Raw genomic sequence first — 22,489 nt, 5'->3', positions numbered from 1 at the left:
TTAAACTTACACACTGAGCAAGATAGAAGCCAGTCTACAGGAATATCTAGCTGCACAGTACTGTTTTCATCTAAGATGTTGAAGGGCCAGGGCAAAGGTTTCATAGAAGAGTGACAAAACCCTTTAAAATACAGAATTCAAACCAAAAAAAGTCTAAACCACAGATAAAGATAACCACAGAAATACTAGAGCCTAAAGAGACATATCACATTATCCTTCCTCTGAACATTTTAAAGGACTGCTGTGTAAAAATGGTACAGTCACAAGCATGAGAAACTGCTTACCGTTAGCAATCCTAGTCCTCCATACTGCTAAATTTTGCTCTCTTTCTAATCCTGGCCTCTTTCCTAGTGATATTTCAGAAATAGCACCGTACAGTAGGTTCTGTACTCCAGAAGCTATTTTACTCAAATTGCACTTTTCCACAAAGATGATGCTTCTTGAAAAATCAAGATGATTTATCTTGAATCACACATACTTGTAACACTGGTTGAAATTGATCTGATTTTTTAAAAAAGTTCCTATTTTATTCACATTTATATTTATTGTAAGAAGGACATATCACAGAACTCTGCTTTCTTACATTACAGAAAGAAAACACACATTTTGCAGACACAAACATCTAATGCCTCACCAAAGCACAGGTCTTTACTTAACGACCAGTTGAAAGTCATTGGGACAAGCTTAGAAAGGCTTAAAAGCCCCAAGGCTCTGAAAGTCCTATTTTATACTTCACATGACTCTTGAATAATCAATAAACAATATTTTTAGCCTCAAGAAGTAGTAAAAGAAGGATAAAGTTCTCACCCATGAAAATGAGTTTTCCAGATATTCTGACTTTAGAATTGTCATGGCCAAGACTAAATCCTATACCTTCCTCTGCCATGAAGTAAATACAGTACATAGCCTTTCTTAAGCTTCATAAGTTTGACTGTGGCAGCAGAAATAAAATGAGGATGAAAATGAAAAGGCATTTCTGATGCCAAGCCCATCATCTGTTATTAATAGGTCACGCATGGACCCCACGTGATGCTCTAAGTGAAATTAAAAATAAAGAATCTATTGACTTGGGTATAGTTATTATTTCCTACAGTACTGACTTACAAAATACTGTTAAAACTGTGTGAGGAAGTAGTAAATAAAAAACCCCCAAGGAAAACACAAATAGACATGCAGAGTAAGAACTGCAATGATCATCCTGAATTACCTTGGGATATCCTAGTGCCTTATCACAAAGAATAAGCAAACAAGGACTAATAAGGACCTGAAACATGGTTCAGGCATTCCCCCTGATGATCGAGAATGACCAAGTTGCCTGGGGCAGGAGCTAACAGCACTGGAGGATCCAGGAACCACTCCTGAAGCAAGGGAGTCCCAAGTGACCGGACACAGGAACAATTAAAACTTCATTAATTATAACCTAGAAGTGCATTTTTCTCACCTGATGATGAAAATGCAGCTGCAGTTACTGAGATGGGATATTTAACCACTGCCTTTGACATGAACCAAGCTTATGCCTGTTTCAAAGGTTCCTTTTGTAATAAAAGGGTCTCTAAAATTACCTGATAAACACAAAGTAATTTTCTTTTTTTGTGAAGGGAATCATTAAAGAGAATAAACTGGTAAGCTCTCAGAGTACGTTTCTTTCAAAAGCAGCTGTAGGGTCCACTTGTGCTGGCAGCCAGAGCCAACATTGCAAAACAGTTTCCATTATAGTATTTTTTTTAGAGGTTTGTAACTCTCTCAAATATTTACTTTGTTATTTGAAAGGTTTAACATTCACTCTGGGAATACTCTCGATAAGCATCTGAATATGCTTCTTAAAAATAATCATACTGTAAAATACGATCACTTCGGGACTACATAATGATAATGTATGAAAGGTCTACACAACCAATCGAAACTTGACACATCCCTGATAGCTCAGCTATGCAACTAAAATGTTGGGGGGTGGAAGAATGGATAGGTTAAGAGTTTAGATTTATACACCTAGCAAACCAAATGCATTCTTTTATTTTCTTCTGCTTGTAATATACCTATGGATTGGCCTGTTTACAAAAAAAAAATTTAAAATTATGAAGAAATTAAATCCAAAACAACAAATTATAAACCAGCAGCCTTCCATCTGGAATTATTCAAACACACATATGGTCATATTTTTTATGTAGAAAAATTCTGTAATCTGATATTTATTTGCCTTTCTTATGATTAGCTGCTCCACAACATACTAGCTTTAGAATATGGGGCTTGCAATCTGGTCTTTAAAGAAAATATTAACTTGAAGTTATTAATTCATTAATTTGAGGCTTCTTCCCTAAAACATATACATGCTAAGAGCCTGAATTAGGTTGGCTTATTTCTTCTTTTAGCACACAGCAACAGTAAAACCAAATTAAAATACATTTTCTCATCTGGAATATATGTATAACTGCCTTAACAAGGACAGCTAGACAAATAATGATAATCAAGTGGGATAATTATATCAATTAGCTGCATTCAAGATTGGTGTTTGCTTGGTTCAAAAACCAGTAATATATTTGTTTATATGTGATTTTTCAGATTACACAATGACATAGCCTAATGCTTCACATCCATCTTTTTCAGAAGGCTTTGGAAAGGAAAATCCATTATCAAGATAGAAGCACCTGGTCTCTCTTTTCACACACCCTTTTGAGGATGGCATGACAAGAAGAAGGAAGAGAAGAAATGGAGGAAAAGGAACAGAGGGAGAAGAAAGCTGCTAGGTTTTGGAGAGAGGAACAGGGATGTTCAACAGCATCCAGCTGGCTCTCCAACTGCTCTACCACCATACCAAGTAGTTTTTTCTCCCTTGCAGCAACAGCCCTGCAGCCATGCCTCAAGAAGGTATTTTCAGCTTTGGGGTGAGAAGTGAACAAACTTCACCACGTTGGCAGAGAGAGGCTCCACAGCAGACATAGACAGGTCTTTGCAAAGGAGGACCAGACCACAGGCTGGCCATACCAGGTGGCATGTACAACAGCTCAGCACCTTCTTTAATTTCCCCCAATTCAAGAGCTCTTCAAAAGGGCAGAGGCACAGTGTTATCTCTACAGTTTCCAAACCAAGGTTTCAGACCACCCTTGCCCGCTCCCTTCCAAGACCCATGTCTTCTGTCCTCCAGAGATAAGATGACAAATTGATTCTCCCAGTAACCTCCTATACAGCCACTAACAGTGATCCATTGAGGTCAACAGCAGCGCTGACACTACACCGGCTCTGCCTCCTGCACCTGGACTCCTCATGGAGGGCAAAGCTAAGCCTACAAGGCTCAGTCTCAAAACTCCTCAGAAAGACTGGAGGGTTTCTCCAGCATGACTGAAAGGAGAGAAGAGTTACCTCTGCCACCCCTGGACATGCAAGACAGTAGTTACCATGGGGTAAACCATCTAGTCTGGCAACCCAAATCATTAATTAGCTGATTTTCTGCAGAAATGTACCCATTATCATGCTGACAGTGCACAACTAATCCTAAATATTTTATACAAGACATCCTTTGGACTTTAAGCACTCACCTTTCGTTTTCCTCATCCCTCTGCCCTCAAATGCAGCCATTATTCAGTCTTCACCTGAAAAGGGTTTGGTAAAAGCTCACCAGTAAAAAAAAAAAAAAAATCCTTTGTTTCCCAAGGCAGGAGAGCCATGCTCAGGAACCCTCTCCTTGAACGGCACTGGGTAGCCCATTGTCCTCTGCTGCCAGAGGTGCCTCTCACCAGCCCTCTGCAGTCCTCCAACACAGCCTCATGCACCATATGGTTTGAGCCACAAGTTTCAGAGAACACCTCCAAACTGGGTCCAGCTCCTCTTGGGTCCAGCACAGTACCACACAGACAAGCTTACACACGTAGAGCAAAGCATGGCCCCAAAGGCAGCAGCATATCATCCGTCAACCAAGAAGGGAACATAAGTAAAAATGCAACCAGAACTTGACTCCATCTGGTTTGCCGTTGCTGACACTTTTTGTAATGTTTTCATACAAACAGAAGCAATGGCCTACCAAAGCATTATAAATACGGCCTCAAAACTAAAAATGAGCTTTTTCTGGTAGGTAGTAAGTAGCTGAATTGCTGAATATGCAGCTCCTCTCTAAGGCTTACTCAAAATGGAGCAGAAAGAGAAATGCAAAATGACTGTAGAAGACAACATATGGCAATAACAAGATCACAGTATGTAGCAGAAGAGCTGCACTACCTCTTGATAATCATAACTATTTTAAATGGCTACTACAGATGACTTCCTAGACCTACAAAAGAAGCAGCACTAGAAAGCACTTAAGTGCAACTGTGTGTTCAATTACAAAACCAAAGATAAGTTTCCTACTAATTATGTTGACGTGTGTGGGTTCAAAAAAAAATATTCTCAGTGATAAAGCAGACACAATATACACTATGCATGTGAAACAGAACACGCACAGCAAGAAATCATTAACTTTAACACCACAAAACATAAAAATTAGCTGTAAAAGCAGCACAGAATCTTCAGTGATCTGATGTTCCACTTCCTTCTAGGTTTCCTGTTGTACATGTGTAATTGCTGCAATAAAAGTCCTTGGAAAAATGAGTCATGTCAAACAAAATAATCAAACTGTAATGATTAACAAAGAAGTGAAACGTACCTTACAGTATAAATAACTCTTCTCCAATGTAAATGCATTTAAAATAAGATTGTATGTTACATGTTAAAAAAGCATAGCTCTATTTTGGAAAAACGAGTTGTGTTATTTTTCCATAATTAGTTACCTTAAAATGCATTAACCATTCTGCAAACAAAAGAATCCAAGCATCAAAAATCCAAACATCAAAACGACCCCACAAATGTAAGAGCCTTCAGGAACTCTAGGAGTCTATTTACAAACACCAACAAAATATTTTCTTAATTCACTAAGCTATGAGTAAACTGTCCCTAAAAACAAGTAGAAACTTACCTACCTTCAGTGTTATACTAGTATGGAAAATGGTCTTCCTGACAGTTTTAGTACATAAACACACATGCAAAATTAAAAGAAGGAAAGAAGGGAAAGAAGAAAGACACAGGGCAGCCAACATAATAAGGATGATGGTACTGGTTAGAAGATAACTGAAGAAAAGGTCCTTGTTGGACTGAATAGCCAGTACAGTGCAGCAGTGGCAGCACCCTACTGCTCTAAGCTCCCTGGAAGCAGCCCAGCAACACGTCGGGTTCTCGGCGCATCAACATTATTCAGTTTTCCCTTTAGAGAATATTGATGGTTAATGTAGCACAAAGTTAAATTGCTAAAACCTATTCTAACAGCTTCTTCCAGGAGACAGAAAACCACTTCTGTAATGCTGAAACTGTTAAAAGTCAGCATCCGAGGAGGCCACAGGTTAGAAAAAGAGTGACATGACATAAAATAGCCTGTCACAACCAAAAGCACAGTAGGGGAACACAGGGTGCATGTTGTGCACCACCAGATTTGGACAAACAGCATTATTTGCAGAGCAGAGCTGTGCTAGCCCTGCTGTCTACACATCACAGTGGTCCCCAGGTTTGAGGGATGACTTCATTCTGTCACCACCACAAGGTCGGGGACATGCTGTCAAGGATCCCAAGCCAGGACATAAACAGCAGTGCAGTCATCAGCTGGGGACAGCATGGACGGCCTCCCCATTTCACAATTTATGTATTTTTAATCTATAAAAAGAAATGTAAATTGCATCTCACTTCCACCATTCTCCCCAGCACAGGACACTGTGAAGGAAGACTGCAGTACCATTTTTCTCTGCCATCAAGTATGCTGGCAGGATGATCGTCACCTCTCCCCGCCTCCTTTTGGAGGACTAGAGTGCAGCCTTGCGGCTAACAGCAAAAATACTCAGGACCCAACTCAAGAATTTTTCAGCAAAAACTTGAAGTTAAATAGCAGTCAGTGAAAAACAGAAAAAGAGTATCCCACGAGGAACAAATTTTTTTTAAAAAAAAACAACTTACAACAAAACATCTATACAGATACTGTGGGTGGGAGGAGAAGTTTTACAAAATTATATAGTGTTGGACAATCTAGGTATTTATAGTGAGGAGCACATGTTATGGCAGCCTAACTCCAGAGGAAGAAACAGGAGTTGCTCTGCAGAGCACCACTCCAGTCAGCTGAGCTTGACAGCATCCCAGTGACACTTCCCAGAGAGTAGCCAAGGGTGGCTCCCACAGCCTCTGATCAGAGGCCTTTTTTCCAGGGGCGGGTGTCTGCCTTTCCCTTCCCCGCTACAACACTGCTTGTTGACAGCAAGCCAAACCTGCATTTAATATCTGATGATTAACATTACCCCTATTTTGTGCAAGTACACAGAAGTCTCTGCTGTCGCACAACACGTCTCCAGCTTCCCCAGACACCACTTAGGACCACATGTGCAGTGGGATTAGCAAACAGCCACAGGGATGGTTTTCATCTTGAGCAACACCTCAAGGGTTTTCCCCCAGATGGGTTACCCCAAGCCCCAGCAGGGACCCAGCTCTGCTTCCCAGCATGACGGTGTTCAAGGGTAGCACGTGGCTCAAGGCCACCAACCAGTCACTCCTCACAGAGTGTAGAGGAAAACATCGGATACAACATGTACCAGGCACTGCACAGGACAGGGGACATTAACACATACACATCAAAGCTAATGAAACAGATGATGAAAAACACTATGAAATGGTTATTTCACCTCCATTCCACAACAGAGAATGATGCAGATCAAAAGCAGAAGCCAGTACCCAAGGCTGTTCAGCCAGTACTGCAACTCAATAGTCCAAAACATCCCAGGGCAATTAAGCTGATGAAGAAGAGTTAAGAGTGAACAGGCAACTCTTAGATGACATCAACCCTACCCATTTTTCTTCTAAAAATACATACACAAAGATCATATGATAGTACACAAGAGTTGGTTGCCAAAATGTAGCTTCTTGTTCATCTTAGGAAAGTCACTTCTTTCTAGTAAAGATTTCTATCTTCTTTTACCTGCCAATTAGTTTAAATGTGAAGGTATTTGAGTTTTAATCCACACATTGTATGCAAAAGTCTTGTAGATAACAATATGGCAAAAAGGAAAAAAGCTACTTCAAAGTTAGCTTAAAAGTTCTGCAAAATCAAAATACATACTGCAATGCATAATTCAGACCCAATAACATTGAAAAGAAACTAAAACATGTATTAATCATACATACAGAAAGTACCCAAAAATAGGGCTATATAATGCAATAGAAATGTTTCAACTGAAGAATGCATATATACTTTAATGAGATTACAGGAGCACTATGTAATGATTTTATGCAGTTTTTGTAGAAATTAAAAAGACCTGTTGTAGATGCTGCTGAAAATGTAAGATATTACCAGGTCCAGAACAAACTGTAATGGCATTCTTTGAAATGTTCAGTTATGAACTAAAAAAGACCAGACTTCAGTCCCTTTAAATAAAACCAGGGGGCAGGGGGAGGTGGTGGTGGTATATATAAGCACACACCAGAGTCTGGAAACTTCCCAATTAGTTCTGGAAACAAAAATAAGGACTATTTGTGTTTTATCTGTTTAAATTAACTTCAACTAAAGGTTGAAAGGCAGATGTAAGTGACACTATCAAATACAAATCTTCACATACCAATAAATACAATACATGATATATGCTGCAAATACTCTATGTATGCTTTCTTGTCAATTCCCTTTTGCTTTCTCGTAATTCCCTTTATCATTTTATATATAGCTTTGGAAAAAAGTCCCTTTGTGGTCTATGAAAAGCAAACAGCAAATGTTGCCATTAATTCATAAAAACAACAGCCAAGTTAGAGCCCTTTTGCTGGTAAAGCTGCTATAGCTATAGGAACAGGAAATTGAAATTTCTACTGCAAATAATAATTACGTAAACGCAGATAATTACAAGCATGTTAGCAAGAACTCCTACACACATACCTGCATATTATTTAGCTAGGCAATAACTGAACTGATAACCAGAGAGCACACAAACCATAGTTCTCATTTTTGTATTTCTGAAGGTTTCAAAATCACCGTATTTCGATATACTGAGAGGGGGGAGAGGGGGAGGATGATCAAGTAAGTCAAGTCCCACCTGGGGTTCAAGCCTCACCTGCACAGACATCACCTCCTCTCTTTACCTTTCTGCAGCCTTTACCCTGAATTTGTGAGGCTTCGGGGAAGTGAGCTGTACCCAGCTCTGCGGGCACAAAGGCCAACAGGGACTCCCTGTGCCGAGAGGAGAAAACTCAGAGAACTGGAGCAGGACACGGACTGGAATGGACAATAGGTACAATCTCCACTCTGTCAACACTTTATTGATCTTTATTGATTTACGGTTGACTTCAGCATAGACGGCGTTTCAAATGGATAGGTTACAACCCATAAATACCTGAATTAAAGGACAGATGTTTAACTCTTTGGTGGCCCACACTTTCAGTACGACCTAAAATAGAAGACCTGACGAATACATGGGAGAAAACGGACTGAATACAGGGGCATCAAAGGTCCAAGCCCCCTGTAAAAGCAACAGGAAAAAACGCTGAGTGATTCCCCGTACAGGGGGAAGCTGCAGGTTTGCACTTCATTTAGAGACACTCTTGCTCAATGCACTAAGTAATCTCCTCCCACTCACAAAACAACAGGCTGGTCTCAGGCAAGTGCCCTGGGTTCAGAGCACAGAGGTACAGCAGTGCTCACCCAGCAGCTCAGAGCCTCCCCTCCCTCCTACAGCTCCAGCCATACTCAGGGACAGGTCACACATCAAGCTGTAAGGCTTTCTGCAGGTACAGAGAAAGAGATGCTGCTTGCGCAGCTTACAACCGTTACATACATGTGTTTTGAAATACCTTAACACAGTAGTAAACAGCTTACACTCTTCATGGTGAGGCGGATGACCACTTCAACGTTTGATTATTAAAATTCAAATTAAATACTCTTGCAAGTATATATTGCTCTGAGAGCAAAGCACAATACACACATACAAACCCTTTTTTGTAGCAGAACCACAAGCTTGGCACACACATACAAAATGAATGATTAAAAATCTGCTTAACACTCAGATAACTTGGAAAGGGACCTGGGGGTCCTGGTGAACAACAAACTCAATATGAGCGAGCAGTGTGCTGCAGCAGCAATGAAAGACAACAAGGGCATCACCAGCAGAGATAAAGAAGTCATATTCCCACTCTACCCAGTGCTTGCCAGGCCACACCTGGAATATTGTGTTCAGTTTTGGTCCCACTGTACAAAAAAAAGATGTGTACAGGCTGGAGAGGGTCCAGAGAAGGGCCACAAAGATGATCAAAGACTGGGAAGCCTGCCATGTGAGGAAAGGCTGAGAGAATTGGATTTGTTCAGCCTTGAGAAGAGACTGTTTAGGGGAGACCTTATCATCATGTTGCAGTATTTAAAGGGTAGCTACAGAGAAGATGGAGACTCCCTTTTTATAAGGAGTCACATGGAAAAGATGAGGGATAATGGGTACAAGTTACCCCTGGGGAGATTCTGATTGGACACAAGAGGAAAATTTTTTTCACAATGAGAACAATTGCCCACTGGAATAATCTCCTCAGAGAAGCGGTGGATTCCCCGACACTGGACACTTTTAAGATTCACCTGGACAGGGTGCTGGGCCATCTTGTCTAGATCGTGCTTTTGCCAAGAAAGGTTGATGCTTGAGATCCCTTCCAACATGGTATTCTATGATATTAAAAAAACCTGTCTCTCATCTCAGTTCAGAAAACAGGATGCCAGATTAAGTCCCACCCAATACCATACAACTCACTGACAAATTATCCCAATGAAAAAGCAGTATTACTGCAAAAGGGCCCACAAAATCAGGTAAGCAGAAACTAACATGTTAATATCATATAAATCATTGCTGACCTGGCACAGAAAAAGAAACAAAAAAGCCAAGTAGAGTTAGGATTTAGTTGGAAATAATTTTTAAATAGAACTTTTAGTAGGATGTTTACTGATGCACCAAAGCACAGGATCCCATTTCTCTACTTAAATAGCATTAGAGTGGAAAGTAGAACCATACATCAAGTTATCTTCAAATAAGTTGTCCAAAACACACCCCAAATAATTGCAAGACCCACAGTGACAAAGATGTTTGGCCTACAAGACCAGAAGGGCATGCAACAGCATAACAAGAGCTACCCCCTCTTACAGCTAGGACTCTTGCAAATATTAAATCCAAATGTATTAAATGGTCACACTCAAAAGACCAGGACACTCAAAAGACCATGCACTCTATGTACCTAACAGTTCTGAAAAATTAATTGAGGCCAATTACCTGGAATATTTAACTTCCTTAACCTGCACCAGTATTTTTCCCCACTTCCTCTCTCCAAAGCTAGCACAGTAAGACTTGTGCAGTGCTATCACAGCAAGACTTTTATTACACTTAAGTCTTTAAGCAACTCATAGGGTGTATTTGCAGTCATCAGCTACAAATAGGTCCTTTCCATATGATGCATCTTAAAACAAAAGCTTGCATCTGCAACATTATTTAAATAACTAACAGCTATTAACATCTACAAATTTGGCATCTAAAAATGAAAACTGGAAGTCTGTTTTAGAATTAAATTTGTCATTGGATGGAGCTTTGAGCAACCTGATCTAGTGGATGGTGTCCCTGCCCATGGCAGGGAGGTTGGAACTAGGTGGTCTTTAAGGTCCCTTCCAACCCAAACCACTCTACAATTAAACAGTAACTTCTAGTATATATTTTTCAACATCATGAATAACGTTGGATTGTTTTTCAGTTCTTGGCTGCAGTTGTTCTAAACATCGGGGTTTATAAATTTGCAGACTGCAAGCTTAGATCCATTTTCTTTGCATCTAAACCATCTAGCATGGAAAAGCTTGAGGCCTGATGTTAACCTCACATAGAAATTATTTGTACTCTCCACACTTTGAAAGTTTTCAAGTCAAATCATAAAAATGTATATCAATTTGTAACACAGTTACTAAGGTGCTGGGTAGATTTTGGAGATGCATAACCTGAGGCAGTACTGCACTTGGGGGTCCAGCAATCCTTTCCTCCCAAGCTCACCACAGGCTGAGGACAGAGCTCCTGACGCAGCAGCTCCCAACTCTCTCACACTCGCACACAAGACATCTGAGATGATTCATTTCTGTGGTGCTGCAGTCCCCTGGAAAAGGCACATTGCTGACACTCCTTAGCTTACAATCCACAGAGCATCCCAGTTACCCAGCCATACAGGTGCCACTTGGTGAGCACGTTCACCTCCAGAACTGAAGAGGCACACAAGCAGTAATGGATATGGATGCACACCTATTTAATGCTTTTACCTAACCATTCAGGTTAGCTGTACTAGCAGACAGCACAGGAATAGTACCATATTGGAATATCATTTCTAATGAAACACCAGTAAACCAGATCAAACGATCGGAAAAAAACCCCAAACTTTTCCAAGAATCTGAATTGCTTACGGTTTTCTACTGCGACGCATAACACCCATTTTCCTCTATGTTTAACTGGAAAACAAGCAATTTCTTTTTTAAAGCTACTCTGAAAATATCTCAGATTGCCTACCTCTTTGTTTATAGAGCCACCAAACGCTTCATAGCTATAGCTTCCATTAACTTGACAATACCAATAATACATGAATGTACACAGAATTTTAAAAATCAAACAGAACTGAAACAAGAAGTACAAATCAAGGCTAAATATCTTGGAAAAAAATTTTAGAAAAGAAAAAATAAACCAACAGTACAAATTGGGAGAACCCAGTTCCATTAGCTGACGGAAGTTAGGAAACACAGGTCTAGTTGTAGAATTAAAGAATATTATGCTGTTAGGCAGAACCTGAAATCACAAGGAATTATATAAATACCTATACTACACTGCCTTACTGGATCTGTCCTCATCATCACTGGGCACACTGCACCTTCAGCCTACCACTTTGCACCATAAATCCTGCACCAACACGGTATCTTTGTGCAGTTCCTATTCCCTCCAACATGGCCTGTCAGAAATTGAGTCCTCAGCCATGTCAGCTACAACAGATTTCTGGTATGGGGTTAGAAACAAAAGGAAAAAAACCTGGGAGGCATGCTGAAGAAAAGGCATATATCCTCCAGGAAGCTTTTCCTGGAAAACAAACAGTCATACCAAACTCAGAACAAGATTTCAGGTATTTCTTAGCTTCAGGCTAAATACTTGCACAAGATAGTTTTTTTAGTTTTAACTTTTATTAAAAAGAAGTTAAAACGATTTAAAATAAAAGTTTTAACAGATAGAAACAACACCACCCCTAACACATTTGTAATTCAAAAAATAATACTTTTTTTAAAAAAATCACATTTACATCAAGAATACCACCATCAAGTCCACACTGGCTAAATAAATGGCCTTATTACTCTGGCTCTTTAGTGTAAAGAATAAGCTCAAAGAAATCAAGCTCCCAAGCATTTTACCATATCTACCTACCAAAGCAACTTAGATATTCATAGTAATTATACATTCACTCCTCTAACGAGGATTCAGTCCAAGAATTGTAGCAGTCTGCTAGTATGGTCACAGGCTAACTGCTGCCTTACCCATGCTTCACCCCTCTGAGCATCTTTCAGAAAATACTATGGTCACAGATGATAGAAAATACAGCAAAAAATCCAAATCTGGAGAAGACCACTACCAACAAATCATCTTTCTTAAATATGACATATCATTTTCATGGAAAAATGCCATCCCACATGTCAAGTGTTTAAAAAATAGACATGCAGAAATCCTCCCCATTCCCAATCCCAATGCACACAAGTCTAAAACCAACTCAAAGCAGTGCTTATTACAGCTATCACAAACTTGTCAATAGGAACTCAGACCTCTTTCATGCTTGTCCTATTAAAAAAAAACAAAAAAAACAAAAAAAACAAAGCATTTGGACTTCTTGTTATTGTTGTCCCCCTTGCCTCATGACTTCAATGGACATGTTTAGAGTTCAGAAAGCAAGCATTACAGCCACACAAACCACTGATTTCCTGCTAGATCTTCTGATGGCATTTGCATAGTACATATCGGGAGAGGAGGTGATAGCAGTTCAATGCAGAACTTCATAGCTAAACAAAGTTGTCATTTTCTCCTTGTTAGAGCTCTTGTTTAGAAAAGCTAAGTGATACTATGCAGACATGAGTATTGACATGACTCTTGCAGCTGAAAGAGTTTAATTTACGGTTCCTACCACTGAAGGTTCCTCCTCTCCACCCCTCTCTTTGGAAATACCAAGAAGCACATTTTTAGGAATGCTCTCCTGAAATTTGCACCCAAAACCACCGCAAACCGTAACAGCTGTAATCACATTAACACATCTGAAGTGGACTTTGCTCCCAGAGAAGCCCAGATGTATGTTGTGCAGCAGTCATGTCAGAACTGCTCAACTCAATGCACGAGTCCACCACAGCTACATCAAACCAGAAATGTGTCACATTTCTTCAAACCTGAAATCTCTTACAGCAATATTCTTCCTTCCATTCTACATGGTCAGGTTTCCAGTATCTACTGCTCCTAGAAAGGAATTCAGTCAGCCATGCCCTACCTAAAGGATTACGTCTACAATTCAAAGTCACTCCAAAGTTTGTCTACTAGTTATAAAAGCCAGAGGTACTGTAACATGTATAATAAAAGTCTAAAAAAAACCAGTCAGTTTGGGGAGGTGACGTCCATCCTCAAAAACTGAACCCGCAAGATTGGGCTTTATTCTGCCGTTTTTAACCAGAGCTTGCCAATGAAATCCAGAAGTCTAATTAACTAAAGATCCATATAATGCACACAACAGGAAACCTCTTAAGTAAATGGCATGGTCTGCTTGTGACTGTGAATAAGGGGGAAGGAAACAAACTCAAGCCCACCCTACTGCTGTTGTTTTGTACAGTGATGAGCGCAAAGCTCATCAGAACCTTGACGTAAAAGCGACATCTTTCTTTTGTTCTCAAAAAGAGGAAAAAAATGTAACATACAGTAAACCGTAAGCAAACTAATAGTTCTACCTACATTTTACATATATTTGGGATTGTTAATTTAGTTATACATGTGAGGGCTTGCTGACCTCAGCCACTGACTGAAATTAAGCATTTAAAAAATTTCTATTACCCTTATGTCGTAATTTCATTAAAAACCATAAAAAGTGGTGAAATCATTACCTCTTTTGTTTGGACAGCAAATATAAATTTCTCCTGTTAATAGCCATTTTTTTGCTTTTGTGCCCTCAACTCAGGATAAAGAAATCCAACTCTTTTGTCTTTAAAATTATAAAGTTCTCATGAAAAAGCATTTTCATTTACTTTAACTAAACCACATTTCTAGGCCTAACTAATTTACAGCGTCCCTTTAGGGAGCCAAATCTGGGGCTTAGAAGCATTTGTGACTTTAATTTATCCACTGGGTTTCAAACTCCCAATTTTCCCAGAGGATTATGAAAGCCTGCCAATTTAGCTTGATGCATTAAAACTGTTTACACAAATCCAAAATACATTCAAATATAAAGCAGTTTGGTTTCAGCCCCTCCTCCCCCCCCCTTTTTTTTTTTAAGCCCAACGAAACTGGCAGGAAAAGTGGGAACCAACTCCAGGCTGGAGCACTGCATTCACAGCTATGAGCTGAGCTTCAGTGAAGCAAGAGAGAATCAGGCAACAGACAACAGCGCGTATTTTTCTTTAATTTAATACAACATCTGAAATCCAAGATAGTTGTACCTCTCCAAAATATACTGTAACTCTTTATAGAGCATAGTTGTGTTACTTCATCTCTTGCCCCTTCCATTGCACTGTTCTTATGCCTAAGTCCCTCACATGTGCAAGCAGCTCCAGAAAGCTAAGGAAAATTTATTTAAATACAAATAGTAAGCCAACTTCTACAATAAAACAGATTTACACTCAAAAGTATCTTGCCTAAAAGCTGCAAGAGCACACAATCCACATCATTAGATGGGGCACAAAGGCAGTGTAGACCACCAACCAAAGAAACTTGATCCTCAACACCTGCTAAAAAAAAAGTTGTCCTTCCCAATGAACAGCACTGTTATGTAAAGTAGATCAGTACAGACAGCAGAAAGTCAGGAGAGTAGTCGGGAAACCAGCAGTTAAAGAACATCAAGACACAGCTATATTTAGTAAACAAGTTAGGCTGAAACTATTGAGGATAAGCAGAAGGGACAACCCACTGAGAGGCAAAACAATCAAAAAACTAATTAAAAAAACCCTAGTTCATCCAACTCAGTAAGAAATCTCAGGGCAGAAAGTTTAAGAATATTGTAGTACTCACTGATGGGATGTAGCAGGAATACTTACAACATGGAGCAAAAAGAAAAAAAAAAAATAAATGAAAGGAAGAAGCAAAGGAGAATGGGAAGGAGCTAGAAAAGAAAAACAAAAACCAGGGGAAAAAAAAAAAAAAGGCAAAACCAGAAAAGAAAAACATTTCATATGTTCCAAGATTTAGCAATAAACTCAGGCCTTTAATGACTCTGGTGTCTCTTCACATCCCACCCCTCCAGCAGCACCACCCATTTACTTCCACTGACTGAATTATCAGCTCAAACTGCAAGCTTCTCCATGAACATAGCCTTTTTAAATCTGAGTGCATGCATGTGTGTTTCCGGAAGATGACTCAAAACTCTCAGAAGAGCTTGTACATAACCACATGGTGTTTCCAGGTATCCATCCTTCAGCACCTGATGAAAGAAAAGCCTGGAAAACCAAAATTCTGCATCCATTTAAAAAAGCAGATGACAGAAAAAAAGGCAAACCATTCCTTTTTAAATTGTTGGTGCATGTGCTCACTTGCTTACAGAGAAGAAAACCCACAAGAGCAGTGACTCCACCTGAGCTTGTAAGGAACCGCAGAAAGATTTCTTGAAAAGGTAGTGAAGCTTATAAAAAGTTATCAGGTGCTTCTCATCTCCTTAAACAGAAGAATGTCCCTACTAGAAATGCTCAACACCAGCAAGAGCAGAGACTTTCACTGTCATCATACATGCCATGTGCTATAAAATTAATTACCCTCTAACACCCTTCCTACTATATTATGTGTGGGTAAAACAGGAACAACATTCTTGGCCTTAAAATCATATTCATTAAGGATTAGATTTAGCAAGGACCTAAAAAGAGAAGGAGAAAATAAACCTCAATAATAGATAGAAACCACACCAAGAAGGGAAGCAGCTACTCTGAAGAGCAAGGAGTGACATACATATCTCCCTACATAACTAACACCACAATTAGCAACATAATGCTACTTACAAAATAAAATGATGCTTCAGAGGGTTTGTAAAGAGAACTGCTCCTGACCAATTTTTTCCCTCTTGCATACCTCAAGATATAAAGCACAGAAGAAAAATCCTTTCACAGTAGGTTCTTCAGGCAAGAGAAAATCCTGTAAGATAACTGCTTCCCATATCAAAAATATTCAGTTAAAGAGTACGAAAAACACACTGTGAGGCCAAAAATTCTTCTCAGCATCCCAGGCATTAAAAGCCTTTCTAAAGGAGAGAGAAGAGAGTCTTTCTAATACAGACTCCTGTGTTTGGGATTCTGGGGGTTTTTTGTTTTTAAAAGCAAGAGTGTTATTCACAAGCAGGCCAAATATTGCCAATTGCTCTGTGCAAAAAAAGGATTGTTTTTCTTAAACACACAATCGTTTGCTTCTCAGCTGGCTAGAGAGCAAAGGGTTCCTCGTCAGTAAAGGGTTCCTCCTCAGTGCCCATTAACTAAAGACCCTTTTAGCAAAAGGTGGGCCACCACCGAGTTTCTAAAGCAAACAGCCTGTTCTCTTTGCTCCTATAGTTTAATCACCCCTGGCACCAACCAAGGCCATCCTTCCCAGGCAGGATAGACTGATGTCCTGCCAAAGTTTTTATTTTTAAGAAGACTAGCACACTGACAATAGCACACGGCGATCCCACGAACAGAGCCCCATTAATTAAGTTGGACTCGCTGTCACTATGAGCAATTGTAGTGCAGCACCACAGCCACTTCTGCAGTCTAGACGGGCAACCATAAAACTTCACATTCTAGCCCAAATAAATGACAAATACCCCAACTTGCTGTAGCTAGTCATTCCACATGCTCATTTTTCTTGGTACTGAACCCAGCCAGAGATGAATCATGATGCACACATGCTCCCCAGGCTCAGAGCACTGGTGACCACAAGATTCTCTCTGCTTGAGCTCTCCTGACCCATCCAGCACACCTGCCTGTGCATCACTGGAGGGGGGGCTTTAGAGAAGACAACTTACTGGGTTTTAGCAAAGCCACAGGTTCAACAGACACTGTTGGCTCTTCCAGTGCAGAGAAGCAGTACATACTCATAACACTGCCTCAGTAGCTACCCGATGCAGACCTGACATACCTATGAAACAGCAAAGTTTCCCAACCACTTTAATACAATACCCTGTAAAAGAAATGGGGGGGGGGGGGGAATTAGGAACTGACCTACATGCCAACCCTCCAGTAAGTGGTTAGTACATACACTGTAGAAGTACACAGTATACATAGTAGCAGTACATGTTCAGTAACACAATATGTAGATCCTATATAAAATGAAAAAATGAGTATTATTTCTCCAGTTCTCCCTCCAATAACATCAACAGCAGAGCAAAACATTGGTCTCCACTTAGTCGTTACAGTTCTCCTTTGCCTTCTATTTCTCTGAAAAAAATGCATAAACTCAACTATTCTTTTCTTTAAAAAAAACCTATTCTGCTTGATTGAGATTTGAAGAAGAGATTGATTTTAATTTCTCTGTGAAAATATTTTCAATCATAGTGACTTTTCCAATAAAGACTACTTCTAAGCTTCAGGGCATCCTGTACAGCTGCACAAAACCCATGGTTAGAATTCAGAAGTTGAGACTTCTTCATTTGTTTTCATGAGCTACTATTCTGCCACAGACCTCATCGCTGGAGAGAGTCCTATCGAAATGCTTTATACCATGTTGTTATCATATGCTGGTGACAAACTTGGAAACAGCTGTAGTCATTTTTTTAACATAATCTGATGAATGCTTCCATATCTTTGTTTACAATGAGTTATTGTTACAGAGCTCAATTAGCAGCAGCTTACTCAGAAGGGAAAACAATGAGACGGCTAAAAGCAATGGAAAACCGTCCACCAAAGAGCACCCTTTACCAGCCTCAGGCAGTCAGTCACAGCTTCCTCTTCATAAGCCTAAATCTAGTGGATCTCATGCCTTAGCCAATTAACCTTACAGAAAGTAAGATAAATGAACACCTTAAGAAGTGCCACAGAGAAGTGACAGTGTGACAAATGCTTCATATTAAGACAGCACTCTGAGACACCTTTCAGGAGAAGGCAGACATTAGGTGCACCAGAAAGTTACATTTTAGGCCCAAGAAAGGCATCACCCTCCACACTGCAGCAGATTCACAACACAGCAGAGCCAACCCAAGAGCTGTCAGCTATACACAGTGCCACCACGTCCCACCTACCCTCAGCCAAGGCCTCCTACCACTTCCCTCCCACCACCTGTCCCACTTCTCCTACCCTCTAACGAGCAAATTTAGACAGAAACTCTTCAAAACAGCTGGGGTGAGCAGGAAGGCTGTAAATTAATATAATCCACGATGATATGTAAAAATCAAAATTATTGCTGCAAAACTGTCAGTCTCCTACAGTCCTGCAGCCTCTCTGATGGGCATCTCTGAACCATGGGCTCACAGGTACCAATGTGAGGGTGGAAGATATATGGGGCCATGGTGCAGCACCAAGAGGAGAGCAGGCTAAAGCAGGATGACCCTCACCGACAGGCTTGGCTGTACTATTTCCCACATGGGCTTTCTGTTTGGTAGAACTCTCTGCTTGATTCTTGTGGTGGAATTAAGTGTTTTGTTTTCCCTGAAGATGCCGCCTTCAGGTTGTTTTGAACAGTACCCTAAGACGGGAGAGAACCTGGCAGAGCCAGAGCCAGACATCCATGCTGTGCTCCTGTCTCGGCCAGGGCACAGGAGGCAGGAGCCCAGGCGCTCAGTCCAAGTTCCTGGACTTCTTGTTCCCATTCAGAAGCACACTCTTTCACTTCAAGGGATGCACCTGAAAAAGCAGGTGGCCAAAATCCATTGAGCCCTCTGACAACCATCGTGTTGGAAATGTCCAAATGCAAGGTATGACTATCCTACTTGAGACAATAAATGGGATTCAATAACCTCTTTGCTACTGGTGATATTCGAAAGCTACTGAAGTCCCAGCAAATGTGAAATAACTCAGTGTTTTATCAAAAGAGTAAATCAATACCTATTTCTGTGCAAGTGCACCGGCTGTGCAAGTTAACTCATCCTACATAGATTTTTTTTTTTACTGTATACAGTAATTGTATACTCTTAAGTAGAGTGCTACATAAGCATTTACTAAACCAATAACTGAAACAATTTTCTAAATTACATATAAAATGGTTTCTTTCATCTGTTTATTCTCATAAAAATTTCAATACGGAAGCCAAAAGAAAACAGCTGCGCGAAGTATTTTCAACTACAAGAGACATGTAAGAAGGTATTTCTGCCTGTGCTGGAGGGCACAATCTGTAATAACATTCTGCCTTCCAGATAATGACAAAAGGCATTAAAAGGACAACTTGCTCTCTAATAAGCTTGCTTGACTGGTAGAGCATGCACATACATAGATAGCACAGTTTTGCCAACAATATTTTTAATTAATTTTTGCATTTCATTCTAAATTACATTAATTTATGGCCTTCCTAAAAGACGTTTAGCAGACAGCTAATTAAATTCAAGCCATTAGATTTTAATTAGAGATGTTTAAAAAAAAGAAGTCAGGACAATTCACACATCTTTGTGAACACTACATGCTTGTTAGCAGCTAAAGCGACCAACAAGTGATTATAAATATAGAAGAGGACTAAGCAGCACGATTCAAACCTGAAAATAAGAAAGTCAAATCAAGTTTCATACTTCAAAGCTAAAGATTCTGGAATGCTCTCTCCTCAGGCCAAGTCCAGAAAACCACCATGCACCAGTGCTTGCCATAAAAACAAAATCAAAGGCCAACTAACAGTGAATATCATGATACACAGTTGAAAAGATTGAGCTGAGTTTAATCTTCTTTAAATTCTAATAAAACTACAGTGCCTTCCCGACCAAACAGCAAAACAAATTAAAGGTCCAGATGGAGCCTCCCTTAATAAGGCAAGCGGGATGCTCCAAAGAGCAAGGTGCTGGGCCACCCAACCAGCCCGCGCCATTGCTCAGCCGGCAACCTCCGCACAGGAAAATGATGCTCTGTTATTTCAAAATAATAGGTTTTTTTCCACTTCCAACAGAAAACGGTTATTTCTAAATACCGACCTCAGCGCGGCCAATACCGCATGAGTTAAAAGCAATATCGGTGCCCTTTGATATGGTGATCAGTTCCACTACTGGGTAAAGAGGTTCATAAATATTAACCGTGGCTCATTTGCATATGTCACCCACAGGCACAATCTTTCCTCTGAAAACTGGGAACAGAACCTGTACAATTCCTCCGTGCCTCGCTTTTTGATCGTCGGATATAAAATGACCATGGAAGTTACTTGAGCAAGGCGAGCGTATCAGGCAAAGAGCCAAACTACCAAAGTGTACTGTTAATTACGGTGCACCAGTTTGGTTTGGACAGGTGCCCAAAATGCTGGAGTTGACATTTCAAAAACCTTGAAAGGTTAGGATCACACTCAGAAGTATTTAAATGAGTCAATTTTTCCAGAAAATTGAGAACTATTCACTATTATTACAGATTTCACAGGAGTGCTGTAAAAACAAATTAATCTAATTTTTAGAGGTCCAGATTTATTCTTCTACAAAAGATGGAGTGAGCTCGATCACGAAATGCCTGCCCAGCTGCAGCGGCGCGGGGAGCGAAGAGGCGGCGCCGGGAGGGAGCGGCAGGTAGGCACCCCCCGGCACGGGAACGCTCGGACCGCTGGTACCCGCACAAGCTGCAGAAAATACACAGGAATGCACAGGCTTTGTAACCCTTCCATTTAGATGCACACTTTTAATCAGGATGACTTCATACTACATGCAGTCTGTCCTCCAAATCATTCAGAAAGCGGGCTGGCGAAGTATTTTTTCTTAAAGAAACTGGCGACAATTTGCCGCAGCCTTAACAGAACTGAAGAGAACGCAGCCTGCCACTTTTCTGGGACTGTGCGGCTAAACAAGCGGTAAACATTCGCGATCGCACCCCAGAGCTGCGGGCAGAGGAACCCGGCGCTCGGGGAGTCAGGCGGGCTCCCGGGGCACACCGAGGGATGCGCGCCCACCGGGAAGGCGAGCACTGCCCCCCGCCCCCCCGCCGCCTCTGACACTGCCGCGGCCACGGCTCCCACCTTCCGCGGCGTGCGAGCCAGCACGGCGGAGCCGGGCCGGGCCGGGCCACGGGCAGAGCTGCTCCTCGCCTTGCCGGGGCAGCGCAGCACCGGCGCTCCCGGGGCTCCCGCAGCGGCACCCAGGCCCGCGGCGCCCGGTCGGGGACCCTCCCACCCCCGGAGCAAAAGGGAGGGACGAAAAATAAAATCGTAACATTAAAAATAAAAAAAAAAACACCAACAACAAAACAAACCACAACCAACAGCCCAAGCAACTAACTCGGACGAAGCGCAAGCCCACGGCGAGGGAAGAACAAAGGAGGCAAGTGCAGCCGGGGCTCTCGCAACAGATGGTTTGAAGCTGACCAGATTTCGCGCTGGCATCCCCTCCCTTCCCTCCCTCCCTCCCGCCGCGGGCGGCGTTTGCACGCATCGGCCCGGCCCCAGCACCGCGTCGCCCCCGGGCCGGTCCCCGCCGCCCGCCCGGCCCCAGCCGAGCCCCCGCGGCTCCAGCCGAGCCCCCGCCGGCGGGGCCGGCCCCCCCCCCCGGCCGCAGGTGCGCGCCCCCGGCCCCGCGGCAGGGCGGGCGGGCAGGCGGCTGCCGGCACGCTCGCCCTGTCCCGTCCCGTCCCGCCCTCTCCCTCACGCTTCCCGCCGCCGCTCACCCAAACTCCCGGCGAAACCGTCCATTTTGTGTGGGGGGAGGCCGGTGCCGCAGCCCGAGGCGAAGCCGCCGTCGCCGGCCGGGACAGGTTCATTCACCCGCGGAGCGGCGGCAGGCGGCGGCGCCGCAGCCCGGCGCTCACCAGCCGCCCCGGGGCAGCGGCTCCGGCGGCTCCCCGCGCTCGGCGGCGGCGGGAGGCGGCTCCGGCGGCTCCTCCTCCTGCTGCTGCTGCTGCTGCGGGGCCGGCGGCGGCGCTGCCCGGCTCCGTCCCTGCGCCGCGACCCAGCACGGCAGCGAGTGCCGAGCTCCTCCCGCCGCCGCCAGCGCCGCCCCAGCGCCCCGCGCTGTCGTGCTTCCGACTCCGCCCGCCCTGGCAGCCGCCGCTTCCCCTGCGGGCGGCCCCGGCCCCCGCCGGCCGGCAGTCCCCGGCCCCCGCCGCCTGCGGGTCCCCCGCCGCCGCCGCCACGGCCCGGGCAGCTGCTCGCCCGCGGCGCTGGGAGCG

The 22,489-nt window shown here is 42.4% G+C and overlaps 1 protein-coding gene across 1 annotated transcript in view; it reads right to left on the bottom strand.

Annotated features, from left to right (window-relative positions):
* Nucleotides 1–22,191, bottom strand: part of EML4 (EMAP like 4) — a 165,287-nt gene extending 143,096 nt beyond the window's left edge. Inside the window, exon 1 of the mRNA XM_074818013.1 lies at nucleotides 21,989–22,191. Within this exon, the coding sequence (XP_074674114.1) occupies nucleotides 21,989–22,013 (25 nt within the window). The 5' untranslated portion in view covers nucleotides 22,014–22,191. The remainder of the gene's footprint in view (nucleotides 1–21,988) is intronic.
* Between the last annotated feature and the right edge of the window lie 298 nt (nucleotides 22,192–22,489).

Source organism: Strix aluco, chromosome 3, assembly GCF_031877795.1.
Source record: "Strix aluco isolate bStrAlu1 chromosome 3, bStrAlu1.hap1, whole genome shotgun sequence".
Classification (NCBI taxonomy): domain Eukaryota; kingdom Metazoa; phylum Chordata; class Aves; order Strigiformes; family Strigidae; genus Strix; species Strix aluco.
The sequence above is the reverse complement of the archived record's forward strand: the minus strand, read 5'-3'. Positions and strand labels throughout refer to the sequence as shown.